The following is a 14,150-nucleotide window of genomic DNA, read 5'->3' on the forward strand; positions in this document are numbered from 1 at the left end:
GTAAACACCGGAAATAGACAAAATATGAGAGTGCCAAAATTATGTTTTTATGGTTGGCACAATTCCACAAAAAATTGCTGTAACGAGCAATCACAATTGTACTAATAAAAACGTTATCTCGTCCTGCAAAAAATAATCCATCATACAGCTCCACCGGAGGAAAATAACAATGTTACGGGTCTCGGAAAATGGTGAAACTGCTCCAAAAATGTTTCTTTGCAAACCTCAGATTTTTTTAATCCACTAAAATAATTAAAAAAACTGGACATGTTTGCTTTTTTACAGAGGGAAATGAGATCATTGGGTGTGAAACATAGAGCCACAAGTCACCTGTGTATAGAGCGAGTGTATAGAGCTGTGAGCCTATAGTAACCCACTAATATCTGGATTTATACGTAATGCCACCACTAAATGCTCCATCACCGGTGTGTATAGAAGTGATGAGGGACGCCCTTGTCTCGTCCCATTATTAATAGATGATGTGTCAGATAGGAGGCAGTCTCCCCTAATTATCAGTTTAAGGTCAGTGTGTAAGGAGAGAATGATAGATAACAAGAAAAGGCCCAACCCAATATGTCGTAGTATATCCAAAGAAATGGGCCTACCATTAATGGCACTTCAAAAATACTGATATATCCAATAAGACAGAAGTATGAGCCATAAAATATACAACTTTATTAAAGCACAATGGCCGAACAATAAAGGCACAATAAAAAGGAGATACCTGGCCAATAAACCAAACAAGGTAAGTATGTATGTATAAATCCACTAAGGGATGTACCAATAAAAGATGAAGAAAATCTTATGACTGAATAGCATCCCACACACAAAAAAGGCTTCTCCCCTATGTGTCGTCTATGATGTTTATTAACAGTTGATTTCCAAGTAAAATATTTCCCACATTAAGAAAATGAAAAAGGCTTCTCCCCTGTGTGACTGCTCTGATGTCTAACAAGAAGCGCTTTCTGGTTAAAACATTTCCCACATTCTGAACATGAAAAAGGCTTCTCCCCTATGTGACTGCTCTGATGTCTAACAAGAAGCGCTTTCTGGTTAAAACATTTCCCACATTCTGAACATGAAAAAGGCTTCTCTCCTGTGTGGGTTCTTTTATGACTATCAAGACTTATTTTCCATTTAAAACATTTCCCACATTCTGAACATGAATATGGCTTCTCTGCTGTGTGGATTCTCTGGTGCTTAACACAATTTGATTTATTGTTAAAACATTTACCACATTCTGAACAGGAAAAAGGCTTCTCCCCTGTGTGAGTTCTCTGGTGGGTAACAAAATGTGATATCTGGTTAAAGCATTTCCCACATTCTGAACAGGAAAAAGGCTTCTCTCCTGTGTGAATTCTCTGGTGAGTAACAAAATGTGATTTACGTGCAAAACATTTCCCACATTCTGAACAGGAAAAAGGCTTCTCCCCTGTGTGAGTTCTATGGTGATTAACACAATCTGATTTATTGCTAAAAGATTTCCCACATTCTGAACAGGAAAAAGGCTTCTCCCCTGTGTGAGTTCTCTGGTGATTAACAAAATGTGATTTCTGGTTAAAACATTTCCCACATTCTGAACAAGAAAAAGGCTTCTCCCCTGTGTGAGTTCTCTGGTGAGTAACAAGCTCTGATTTCTGTTTAAAACATTTCCTACATTCTGAACATGAAAAAGGCTTCTCTCCTGTGTGAATTCTCTGGTGAACACCAAGGTCTGATTTCTGATTAAAACATTTCTCACATTCTGAACAGGAAAAAGGCTTCTCCCCTGTGTGAGTTCTCTGGTGAATAACAAAATGTGATTTCTGGTTAAAACATTTCCCACATTCTGAACAAGAAAAAGGCTTCTCCCCTGTGTGAGTTCTCTGGTGAGTAACAAAATGTGATTTACGTGCAAAACATTTCTCACATTTTGAACAGGAAAAAGGCTTCTCCCCTGTGTGAGTTCTTTGGTGCCTAACAAAATGTGATTTCCATGTAAAATATTTCCCACAGTCTGAACATGAAAATGACTTCTTTCCTTTAGGAGCAGTTTGTTTTTTAATGCCTCTTTTGTGACTTTGATTTTCCTTAGTAGTCAGTAATGAATCAGAAGATAGGACCGGTTTCATAGCATCAGATGACAGATCTTTGCTGTGAATGGATGATGGTATATCTTGAGTAACCGCAATCACTTCAGTTGTAACTTGTAGGATCTCAAGATCATCAGATTTAAAAATTGAAGATGTCAGCTGTCCCTCTGATCTCCTGGTACAGCCATCTGCTAAGATAAAAAACAGTTATTTTTAATAAGATATCTGAGTTTTATTGTCAGGAACACCGCACTACACTCGCTCACTGAGCCAGTGCGCGTGTCCTGAGTACAGAAACAGTGTTAAAAGATACCTGTGGAGCAGAGTAGCAGAGGTGACCATGCGTGCATCAAACTATCGGTCAGGATCCTGTCAGCGCCGGAAAGTAAAGATGCACAGGACCTGAGGACGCTGAAGTTAGCAAGCTGGCACAGGACCTATGGTCATGTGACTGCAAGGGGGCGGGGCTTAGCGTCCTGCTTTCAGAGATGACAGGACACCATACAACAACTCAGAGTCAGGAAAAACGGAGGTCACACACAGTCCGGGCAAACGAGGCACAGGAGGGACAAACTGACGGGTGGTCAGACAAAGCCAAAGGTCATATACAAGACGGCGACGTGGTACCAAGGGGACAAGCAGAGGGAAGTCGGGTCACAAGCAGAGAGTCATACTCGAGAGGTAGCGCAGTACAAGAGGGACAGGCAGAACTCGAAACAGGGACAGAACTGGATCAAAACCAAACAAGCAAGTTATCAGGCACAAGGCACACGTACGCACAAGGTCAACTAACTCAGCCGAGGGCAGGAGTATAACTGACACCGGACCTAGGTCCAGCGAGCATTAAATAGCCGCCCTCTGCCAGAGAGAGGCAGAAACAATTAACCCCCAGTCTGATCAGGATGGGCCAAAGCGAAACCCCGCCCTGGATCATGACATTTATATTTTTGAACATTTCTACTTAAACTGACTATAAAAGTGGCAAGCTATGTAAAAAAAAACTTTATTTACCAAGACAAATGACAGTTCACAGTCTAATAGAAAACCTTGTTGGATGAACCAGTAGTGTGCGGTGTCCAACTGTTTGTTCATTCTGCCTCCCAAATATCAAATATAGAGAAACCAATCAATGTTATGTAGGTGAAAATAATACCAATTCTCATCTCACAAAAAACAAGTCCCCACTCAGGTCGTACATCTGTCAATGGAAAAACAGAGGTTCCCACACTATTAGTGGCTCAAAGGCTGTTGAAAAGCAACAAGGTTTCTATAAACCAATCCAGCAAAATCCGCTCTCACTTCGGAGTCTTGCAGTGAGCGCAAACAACATTTAGGATCCCTGTATTTAGCAATATTATAGTGAGAAGAACCCACTTAATTTGTGGTGTGTGTCTCCTGGAGCACAATCTGGGCGCTATGTGCTGGGTAAGAAAATGGCAGATGTGTAATTTTCACTCTCCAACATCCACTGCGTGTTCATTTCCAGAAAGTGGCTGTAGAGTGAAAATATTCACTCCTCCTACACACGTGGCCAAAGTTGTTGGTACCCCTCGTTTGATGACAGAAAATCCCACAATGGTCACAGAAATAACTTGAATCTGACAAAAGTAATAATAAATAAAAAATCTATCAAAATTAACAAATGAAAGTCAGACATTGCTTTTCAGCCATGCTTCCACAGTATTTAAAAAAATAAAACTCATGAAATAGGCCTGGACAGAAATGATGGGACCCTTAACTAAAATATTTTGTTGCACAAGCTTTTGAGGCAATCAAACGATTCCTGTAACTGTCAATGAGACTTCTGCACCTCTCGACAGGTATTTTGGCCCAGTCCTCAAGAGCAACTGCTCCAGTTGTCTTGTGTTTAAAGGTTGCCTTTTCCAGATGGCATGTTTCAGCTCTTTCCAAAGATGTTCAATAGGATTTAGGTCAGAGCTCATAGAAGATCACGTCAGAATAGTCCATTGTTTTCCTCTCAGCCATTCTTGCATGTTTTTAGCTGTCTATTTTGTGTTGCTATCCTGTTGCAAGACTCATGACCTGCGACTGAGACCAAGCTTTCTGACACTGGGCAGCACATTTCACTCTAGAATCCCTTGAGTCTTGAGATTTCATTGCTCCCTGCACACATTCTAGAAACCCTGTGCCAGATCCAGCAAAGCAGCCACAGAACATAACAGAGCCTCCTCCATGTTTCACAGAAGGGACAGTGTTCTTTTCGTGATATGCTTAATTTTTCTGTCTGAGAACATAGAGCTGATGTGCTTTGCCAAAAGTTCCATTTTTGTCTCATTTGTCCATAGGACATTCTCCCAGAAGCTTTGTGGCTTGTCAACATTTAGTTTGGCAAATTCCAGTCTGGCTTTTTTATGATTATTTTCAACAATGGTGTCCTCCTTGGTCGTCTCCCATGAAGTCCACTTTGGCTCATACAACGACAGATGGTGCAATTTGAAATTGTTGTTCCTTGAGCTTGAAGTTCACCTTTAATCTGTTTAGAAGTTTTTCTGGGCTCTTTTGTTACCATTCATATTATCCGTCTCTTTGATTTTTCATCAATTTTCCTCCTGCGGCCACGTCCAGGTAGGTTGGCTACAGTCCCATGGATATTAAATTTCTGAATAATATGTGCAACTGTGGTCACAGGAACATGAAGCTGCTTGGAGATGGTCTTAGAACTTTTACCTGTAACATGTTTGTCTATAATTTTCTTTCTAATCTCCTGGGACAACTCTTTCCTTCGCTTCCTCTGGTCCATGTTCAGTGTACACACCATGTCACCAAACAGCACAGTGAGTATCTGTAGCCTCTATACAGGCCACTCACTGATTCCAAGATTGTAGACACCTGTGATGCCAATTAGTGGACACACTGCGATTTACCATGTCCCTTCTGTCACATTATTTTCAGGGGTACCATCATTTCTGTCCAGGCCTATTTCATGAGTTTTATTTTTTTTTAAAAATTCTGTGGAAGCATGGCTGAAAAGCAATGTCTGACTTTCATTTGTTCATTTTCATAGATTTTTGATTTATTATTACTTTTGTCAGATTCAAGTCATTTCTGTGACCATTGTGGGTTTTTCTGTCATTAAACGAGGGGTACCAACAATTTTGACCCCGTGTGTATAGATTATAACCCTCAGTGAATTAATTTATAAAATGGAATCACTTTATGGGGATTTCGACTATTCTGGTTTTCTGTCATTTAGTTACATTAGGGCTTCTGCATATGGTGTGTCCAATCTCATCTGGGATCTGTTCCTGCTGTCCAGCTGGAGTAATCTGCTCCCTACTTCAGCCAATTGGAAAGCACCACACCCTACTAAAGCGCAAAGCACATGGCCGGAATCTGCCAGATACAGCGCTGTTCTCCTCTGGTTCAGTCCTCTGTGCTCAGCTTGCGGCTTGTGTATTTGTTTCCTGCTGTGACTGTGGCCTGTTTACTGACTACTCTTGTGTCTTCTGATTCTGTCCTTCTGGTTCTGACCCAGCTACCTGACTATTCTTCTTGCCATCTAACACCACAGAATAGCAGGTAACACCATGGCCCAAACCTAGGGGTCCCAGTGTTAGTCTAGGGCCATGTATTGGTGTTAAAGGGCGATGAGCAAGGCAATCCTTGGGATATGGAAAGCAGAGAAGATAGAGCCAAGCATGTTCATGGTGGATATCTTTTGATGAGCGAGAATACTCATTGCTCGGGTTTTCCCGAGCATGCTCGGGTGTCCTCCGAGTATTTTGGCAAGCTCGGAGATTTAGTTTTTGTCGTCTCAGCTGCATGATTTGCGACTGCTAGACAGCTTGAATACATGTGTGGAATGCCTGTTAGGGAATACCCCCATGTATTCGTCCTGGCTACAAGTTGCAAATCATGCAGCCGAGATGATGAAAACTAAATCTCCGAGCATGCCAAAATACTTGGAGGACACCCGAGCATACTCGGGAAAACCCGAGCAACGAGCATACTCGCTCATCACTAATTGTGTCTGCAAACTATTCCAGCTAGATCTGCATTCAAATAGCTAAATGGCGCTCCTTCCCTTCTGAACACTGCCATGTGCCCAGACAGTAGTGTACAACCATATATAGGGTATAGTGCGAAGCTGGAAAATAATTTGTAAGATCCATTTGTTTTCTATTATCCTTTGTGAATAATTTATCACCACATAAAGTGACACACGTCAGATATTAATAATGGGGCCTGATTAAGAACACAAATCTGGCTGCAGGAAGAGGTTAAATCAGAGGATTTTGGACACTACTGTAATCAAACACTGTGACTATAGACAATAACATCTACTGAAATGATCAAACTCCACAGTCTCCATCAGTAATAAATGAGCAGCTAGTGGTGAAACCTCTCTGGGGTAATTAGAGTATGGGGCTCGGTGACGTCACAATCTAAACTATCGTAAGCTCCAATATTTTCTGTCAGATGAGTTTCAAGAAGAAATATTACACATTTATAGAGAACTGTGTATAATAGTGCAGAGCGGAGATGTCTTAAAGGGAACCTGTCAGCCGGATTGTGCTCAGTAACCTACAGACACTGTCAGGTCAGCACCGTTATACTGATTACAATGATACCTGATGATGAAATCCGTCTTGTGGTTGTTGTTTAATCTGTATTTGTAGTTTTCAGTTAATGAGATTCTCGTGCTCTGGGGTGGGGCTGTGGGTGGGGCTGTGGGCGGGGCTTTATGTGGTGCTCTGATTACATATTCATCTGTATTGGCTTATGACAGGTTGCTGACCCCTCACTGACCTGCCCCCATTATTACATAATGCATATAATAGCATTGATATTATTGGTGATAATGCCTATAATATTGTGGCTATTGTGAGGCTTAGAAAAAAAATTACATCAAGCAAAATGTCACCAGCGGCCCCTGTCCAGTAGCCTCTATCTCTTACTTATAGATGCTACTTGTGCAGGCGCCGCCATCTCCGGTGACATTTTGCTGGATGTAATTTTTTTCTAAGCCTCACAATAGCCACAATATTATAGGCATTATCACCGGTAATATCAATGCTATTATATGCATTATGTAATAATGGGGGCAGGTCAGTGAGGGATCAGCGACCTGTCATAAGCCAATACAGATGAATATGTAATCAGAGCACCACATAAAGCTCCGCCCACAGCCCCACCCACAGCCCCGCCCCAGAGCACGAGAATCTCATGTCAGTACATTCTACGTACGCTGTCATTTGGCTTGATATTTTACAGAACTGGGCAGGTAACGGTCAACATCTCCTAATCCCAGGAGGTAGGTGGAACCTCCAGGTTGTAAGTTCTGTAGAAAAGGGCTTTCAAAGCCAAAAGTCATTTGCACAGTTTTGGGTGGAGGAGAATGTTGTGGTCTAGAGGCAAAATGGTGACCATGGTAATACGGCCGGACTACACCACCGATAAAGCAGCCACAGCCGGTGACTGAGAGGAATCTGTGACTTCTCTGCATTCATAGTAGCATAGTTTTGAAGGCTGAAGGAAGACCTTATGTCCATCTAGTTCAGCCTATTTTTAGTGCAGCTGTTCTGCATTCAGAATTCACACATAAGAAGAGCATTCTGCCCAATATGAATAAACATCAGAAAGGGTTAGATTAAAACAATAATCCTTTTATTAATCATCACATAAAACCACAATAACATAGTAATAGTAGATGAAGTAGTCGGTGTTTGGGAAACAAAAATAGATTCCCCGGAACTGATTCAGAGCCTAGGCATAATAAAGTGCACCATGAGAGAAATCCCCCCAAAAAAGCAGTAAGGTACCCGTATCAAGTCATCACCCTGTACATACAATCTCAAATCACTATGGATCCCATAAAGAGCAAAGTATCCTAATGCAGGATAGAGAGACTGCTAATAAAAGAGCACTGTGGCTAGTATGCAGGGAATCGCCCACCATAGAGGCTATACCTTCTTTGCTATACTTGTACATATATATTAGGTCTCCCCTAAGTCTTCTCTTTTCTAGAGTAAATAGACCTAATTTTGATAACCTTTCTGGGTATTGTAGTAAACCAACTCCATTTATCATTTTAGTAGCCCGCCTTTGAACCCTTTCAAGTTCAGTAATGTCTTTCTTGAGCACCGGCGTCCAAAATTGCACACAATACTCCAAGTGTGGTCTGACGAGTGATTTGTACAGAGGGAGAATTATGTTTTCATCTTGTGTCCCCAGACCTCTTCTAATGCATCCCATGACCCTATTTGCTTTGGTGGCAGCTGCCTGACACTGGGCACTCCAATTTAGCTTCTTATTGACTAAGATGCCTAAGTCTTTTTCCATGTCTGATTTCCCCAGCAGTTTCCCATTTAGTAAGTAATTGTAGCGTCTGTTTCTCCTTCCCATGTGCATAACCTTACTCCTTACACTAGTGTAATGACAAAAAAAATTGTTTTATGAAACCATGTGCAATGGAGGAACTTTTATGGGTTATTTAAGAATAAGTATTGCTTTTTTTGTTTTTTAAAAAAAGTTCCCCCTTTCATTCAAATGAACTAAGGCAAAAATGGTATTTTTCCGCCAAGAAAGGACATGCAATTTTGCATTATTATCTTTTATGTTGACAATAGGAGGGCAGATTCCTCGTCCAGATAGACCTGTTTGCTTTTACACTGTTGCTGGAATTTCTAGAAGACATTTTCTGAATGTACTTCTTGATCATAAAACTTGAAGCTTTGCACTGAAAATGAAAAGATAATACTAAGTTCCAAAATATTTTAAAATATTCCAGAATGTTCTATATGTGAATAAAATACCACTTTTTGTTACAACTTAGAAAGATATTTTCTTTAAAGATTAAAATTAAAAGATGAAAAATCTTTTGAAAAAGAGGGGGAACTTTTTTGAATATTTTACAAATTTGATGATACTAATGTCATTTGAATGCAATTGTTCCTCCAATGTAAGGGGTTTCATTTTCGTTTTGCAAAATTTTTAAAATTGTCATCACCCTACTTACACTTATCTGTGTTAAACCTCATTTGCCATTTTTCAGTCCAATTCTCCAATTTACTCAAATCTGTCTGTAGTTGCAAACTGTCCTCCTTTGTGTTAACTACCTTACATAGTTTTGTATCATCTGCAAATACTGATATTTTACTGTGTAAGCCATCCACTAGATCATTAATAAATATATTAAATAGTAGGGGGCCCAATACAGAACCCTGTGGTCCCCCACTAGTAACCCTGGCCCAATCTGAGTGTGCCCCATTAATAACCACTCTTTGTTTTCACTAAGCCAGCTACCTACCCATCTACACACATTTTCCCCTAGCCCAAGCTTTCTCATCTTACTTACCAATCTTTTATGTGGGACAGTGTCAAATGCTTTAGAGAAGTCGAGATAAATGACATCCAATGATTCTCCTTGGTCCATTTGAGAGCTCACATCCTCATAGAAGCTGATCAGGTTAGTTTCACAGGAGCGATCCTTCATAAATCCATATTGATATGGAGTTAAACATTTATTAACATTCAGTGGTTACTACTCACCTGGGTAGTCATATGTGGGAATCTCCTCTTTACACCGCTCATCACCCCTCACATATGTCTCTGTAGTGTTAATATGGGTCAGATCTTCACCCTGAAACAAATATTGTAACAGTCACAGACAGATGGAGAAGTCCCATCTATGATCAGCTCTAATCCTGCCATCTCCACCGTTCTCATTACACAAGTATAAAACATATAATACTGGTGGATAAAACAAGACTGAGCACAAGACCTTCACAGCCGTCTACACATCATAGGGGAGATCTCCTGACACCTTCTCTCCATCTACCTGATGATCCTGAGGAGCACTGGGATCTTCTTGGTTACAGTCCTGTGGAAGAAGAGGACGGGGACATCTCTCTGGTGTTGTCCTCTTACTGGATAGATCTGGAGGAAACACATACAGGGACTGAATTCATTCTCTACATACAGATAATTATAGGCCGTGTGTATTTAGTCCTGTCTATTACCTGGAGATGTGAGGGGCTGGGGAACCTCCATTATGACGTTCTTGTACAGATCTCTGTGTCCTTCTAAATACTCCCACTCCTCCATGGAGAAATAGACAGCAACATCCTGACACCTTATGGGAACTTGACACATACAATGATACCGTCATCCCCCCAATCCCTTCATAGTTACTGTATAATGTCCCAGCATTCCCAGCAGTGTCACCTCTCCAGTCAGCAGCTCAATCATCTTGTACGTGAGTTCTAGGATCATCTGGTCATTGATGTCCTCATGGATCAGGGGTCTTACCCATCCCTCAGACACTGGGTGCTGACAGCGATCACTAGAGGTCTTCTTCACCACTGTGTAATCCTGGTTATGGAGAGACACATTAATAAATCTCACTACAGACATTTCCAGAGTCCTCACCTCTCCAGTTCTGTCCATCTGTGTTAAGGGCTGGCGGAATGCACCAAATAATAAAGGTGGTATGAGGTGCGTTCGCAGCCTGGGGTCCACCATGCAGAGATGGAAACCTGCTGCTCAGTAATGGTGGTGACTATATGGCAAATAATAAAGAGACACACGTGGGTTAGCTTCACCTGGTGTGTACGGGAGCGAGTTCTGTTGATTCACAGAACCGAGGTGCCGCACAATGTAGGTGCCGAAGCCTGTTAAACTCACAGGGCTTGGCCGGATGAGCGCTAGTATACAGACACAGGACTCCGCCCCAAGGATACGGGGTTAGAGTCCCTCTAGTCCACTAGCGCTCAGTGCACAGTAGCGGAGCCAGCAAGAGGCCAAATGAGAGATAACGCACCAGTGTGCACTGCACCAGTCTGGCGGATGCCACTAACCACCCAGAGTGGGGAGGAAAGCGATAGATTTGCGCACGGTGCCGCATTGGCAGTTACTGCTACCTGACGCGGTAGGACAGTGCCTTAAGCAGAGCGGCAGTCAGAAACTAGCAAGTGCAGAGGACTGTGGCATATAGCCTAGCCACTGACAGGTGCTGACTCTAACAACATACACAACCAAGGGTAGGGATTTCATAATGAGTCATTCGAAGTAACAAGCATCCGTCATCATACACACCATAAGCCACAAGAGTCTATACTAGCGCATGGCCGAGCGGCCATGCGACTCTTTTATAGCAGTGTCCTTTCGGGACCTTTACAGTAATGGACTAATCCGAGCAGGAACGGGACCTGCGCATGTGACCTCCTACCTCCAATGAGAGGTCATCCCACAGGCATGCTCAGTACCCAAAAGACAGGACTTAGTCCCAGAAGTGTCTACTTTTGCTGCTGACTCAAGCATGGAGTTATAGCAGAGCCAGAATGAGCAACCAGACGCCTAGCATCAGCCTGGGCAAGACGCCTGGACCGACGCCTCTGCTCAGCAGGAATCTCTGCGGCTGCAGAGGAATGGGAGACCGCAGAGGACATGGCTTGAGATTCCCCCTGTGCAGTGGGGGAAGCTCGGCACCTAACAATCTGTTATTCCCATAGATAAGAATGAGGTAATGTGACGTCATCAGAATCTCTCACCTCTCCAGTAAGCCAGAAGAGGATCTCTAGGGTGAAGTGTAATATCATCTCTGCCATCTTGTCTCTGTCCATATCCATCCTTGATGGGGAAATCAGGAAAATTCTCTTCTATAGATCTTCACTGAGAGGATCCAATATTGTAGAGACCTGAATGAGAAGATGATCAGATGTAACATAAGGATCCACTTGCTGATGTGAAAAGCAAACATGGCATCTAAGAAGGTGTGACAGTTTGGCTTCAAGTACTCGATAGTATGGGTCGGCCTAGTTACTACGATACTTACATGCCTAATAATGGTGTCTGGGCTGCAATGTATGAAGGTCTATTAGGCAGAGTCCAATAAGTTACCTTATAACGCCCCCATACACATTAGACTAATGTTACATGAAAGCACTTATTTCGGGGGGTTTGGCCGACCATATAATGTTTTGGGGGCCTCCCGACAGATGATGTCAGGGCAGAGAAGGATCCGGCATCCTGAATTTCAGAGGACAATCCGTTTGTTCTTCCTGTAGATAATCCTCCTCTAGAGGAGTCTGGAGGCGACTCTCTCATACAGACCACAGGAAAGCTGGAATATTTGTGTGTATGGGGGAGTCGGGAGAGATCGCCGTCTGCCAAATGACCATTCAGCCAACTCTGATCTCATGTGTATGGGGCCGTTAGTATTACACTGACCGGCAGTGATGATACACGGGAGTACAGGGCATCATGGAGCCATCAGAGGCTTGTATGTTGTGTGATCACACTGATCAGAGGGGTTTAAAAAAAGGGTTAAAGTGGAAAAAAAAATAGAATTAGACTTACCGGTAATTCGATTTCTTGAAACCTTCCACGATAACATAGGAGGTCGTCTCCACACCCTAATGGGGGACAGGAAGCACGAGAGGTTAAAAGGTCCTTCCCTCCTCCCTTTCACCAGTGACTTACAACTGATTACCATAGCACCGGTTACCTTTAAGATTCTCAGAATTTGTCCAAGAATACAGGAAGGGAAATAGTGGTGTCGTGGAAGGTTTCTAGAAACCGAATTACTGGTAAGTCTAATTCTATTTTCTCTAGCAACCTTCCACGACAGCATAGGAGGCATAACAACCTATACTGCACTGGGGGGGAGACAACGGCCTGAAGAACTTTTCGGCCAAAGACTAGATCCCTGATGGATACGAGGTCTAATCTATAATGTCTAGTAAAGGTAAAGGTTGCTGCCCTACAAATCTGCTCTGAAGATGCGCCTGCCCTCTCAGCCCATGACTTAGAGGTAGACCGTGTTGAATGCACTTTGATTCCAGCAGGGGGAGTGATGTTTTGTGTCAGGTAAGCTTCAGAGATAGCCCTTCTAATCCAATTAGCAATGGTGTTCTTTGCCACCTTCTTCCCTCTGTTTGGGCCAGAGGTATGAATAAATAGGTTGTGGTCGACTCTATAGGGTTTGGTAAACTCCAGGTAGTGGAGAACTATACGTCTTACATCCAGCGTATGGAACACATCTTCCTTGGGGTTTGCTGGGTTCTGACAGAATGACGGAAGGATTATATTCTGTGACCTATGGAAGTTGGACACTACCTTCGGCAGAAAAGATGGGTCAAGAGAGAGAACTATGGAATCATCTCTAATAGTTAGGTAGGGTTCTCTAACTGAGAGCACCTGGAGCTCTCCTACTCATCTTGCTGAAGTTATTGCTACAAGGAAGGCGACTTTACAGGTGAGAAGCTGGGAAGTGCTGGATGACAAGGGCTCAAAGGGAGATTGAGTGAGTCCCGTAAGCACCACATTCAAGTCCCATGTTGGGACCGCTATTAACTTCTTTGGATGAAGTCTAGTGGCCGATGTCATGAATCTTCTTATCCACCTGTGGTTGGCCAAGTCACAATCGAACATAGCACTTAATGCTGACACTTGAACTTTCAAAGTGGTAGGTTTTAGATCTAGTTCTAGCCCCCTCTGCAAGAAATCCAGGATACGAGAAATGTTAGGTTTCTCTGGATCAGGCAGGTCTGGTAGACACCATGAGGAGAATCTCTTCCATATCTTATAATATATGGCGATAGTGACCGGTTTTCGGGATTTCTGTAGGGTCTTTATTACCGCCACTGATAAGCCCCTAGCCCTCAGGATCTGGGCTTCAGTAGCCAGGCCGCCAACCTCATTCCTCGTAGGTTTGGGTGATGTAGGGGGCCCTGCGAGAGAAGGCAGTCTTCCATGGGTAGGATGAATGGTCCATCTACCACCAGTTCCGTGATCAGAGAGTACCAGCTCCTCTTTGGCCATAATGGAGCTACTAGGATGGTTGGGGTATGATTGTCCCGAATCTTCTTCAGGGTTGCGGCAAGGATTGGGACTGGCGGAAAGGCGTAAGCTAGATGGAACCTCCACCTGTGGGCGAAGGTATCCACTCCCAGGGACCTGTCTCTGGGGTTCAGTGAAAAGTATTTCTCCACTTGAGCATTTTCTCCTGAGGCTAATAGGTCCACTTCCGGTAGGACCCACCTGTCGACCAGTTTCTGGAAGATTATTTTGCTTAGGGTCCATTCGGCCGGCTGGATGCTTTTCCTGCTTAGGAAA

General features: G+C 43.0%; 1 protein-coding gene across 1 annotated transcript in view; it reads right to left on the reverse strand.

Annotated features, from left to right (window-relative positions):
• Positions 1–653: 653 nt before the first annotated feature.
• LOC141073934 (uncharacterized) overlaps positions 654–14,150 on the reverse strand; it is a 29,380-nt gene continuing 15,883 nt past the window's right edge. The window contains exons 2-7 of the mRNA XM_073561467.1: positions 11,585–11,731; positions 10,227–10,406; positions 10,055–10,133; positions 9,874–9,971; positions 9,585–9,675; positions 654–2,263 (exon numbers count right to left, since the gene is read on the reverse strand). Of these exons, the coding sequence (XP_073417568.1) occupies positions 903–2,263; positions 9,585–9,675; positions 9,874–9,971; positions 10,055–10,133; positions 10,227–10,406; positions 11,585–11,662 (1,887 nt within the window). The 5' untranslated portion in view covers positions 11,663–11,731 and the 3' untranslated portion in view covers positions 654–902. The remainder of the gene's footprint in view (positions 2,264–9,584; positions 9,676–9,873; positions 9,972–10,054; positions 10,134–10,226; positions 10,407–11,584; positions 11,732–14,150) is intronic.

Source organism: Dendrobates tinctorius, unplaced genomic scaffold (genome assembly GCF_039654945.1).
Source record: "Dendrobates tinctorius isolate UK_male_01 unplaced genomic scaffold, ASM3965494v1 ptg000320l, whole genome shotgun sequence".
Lineage (NCBI taxonomy): Eukaryota > Metazoa > Chordata > Amphibia > Anura > Dendrobatidae > Dendrobates > Dendrobates tinctorius.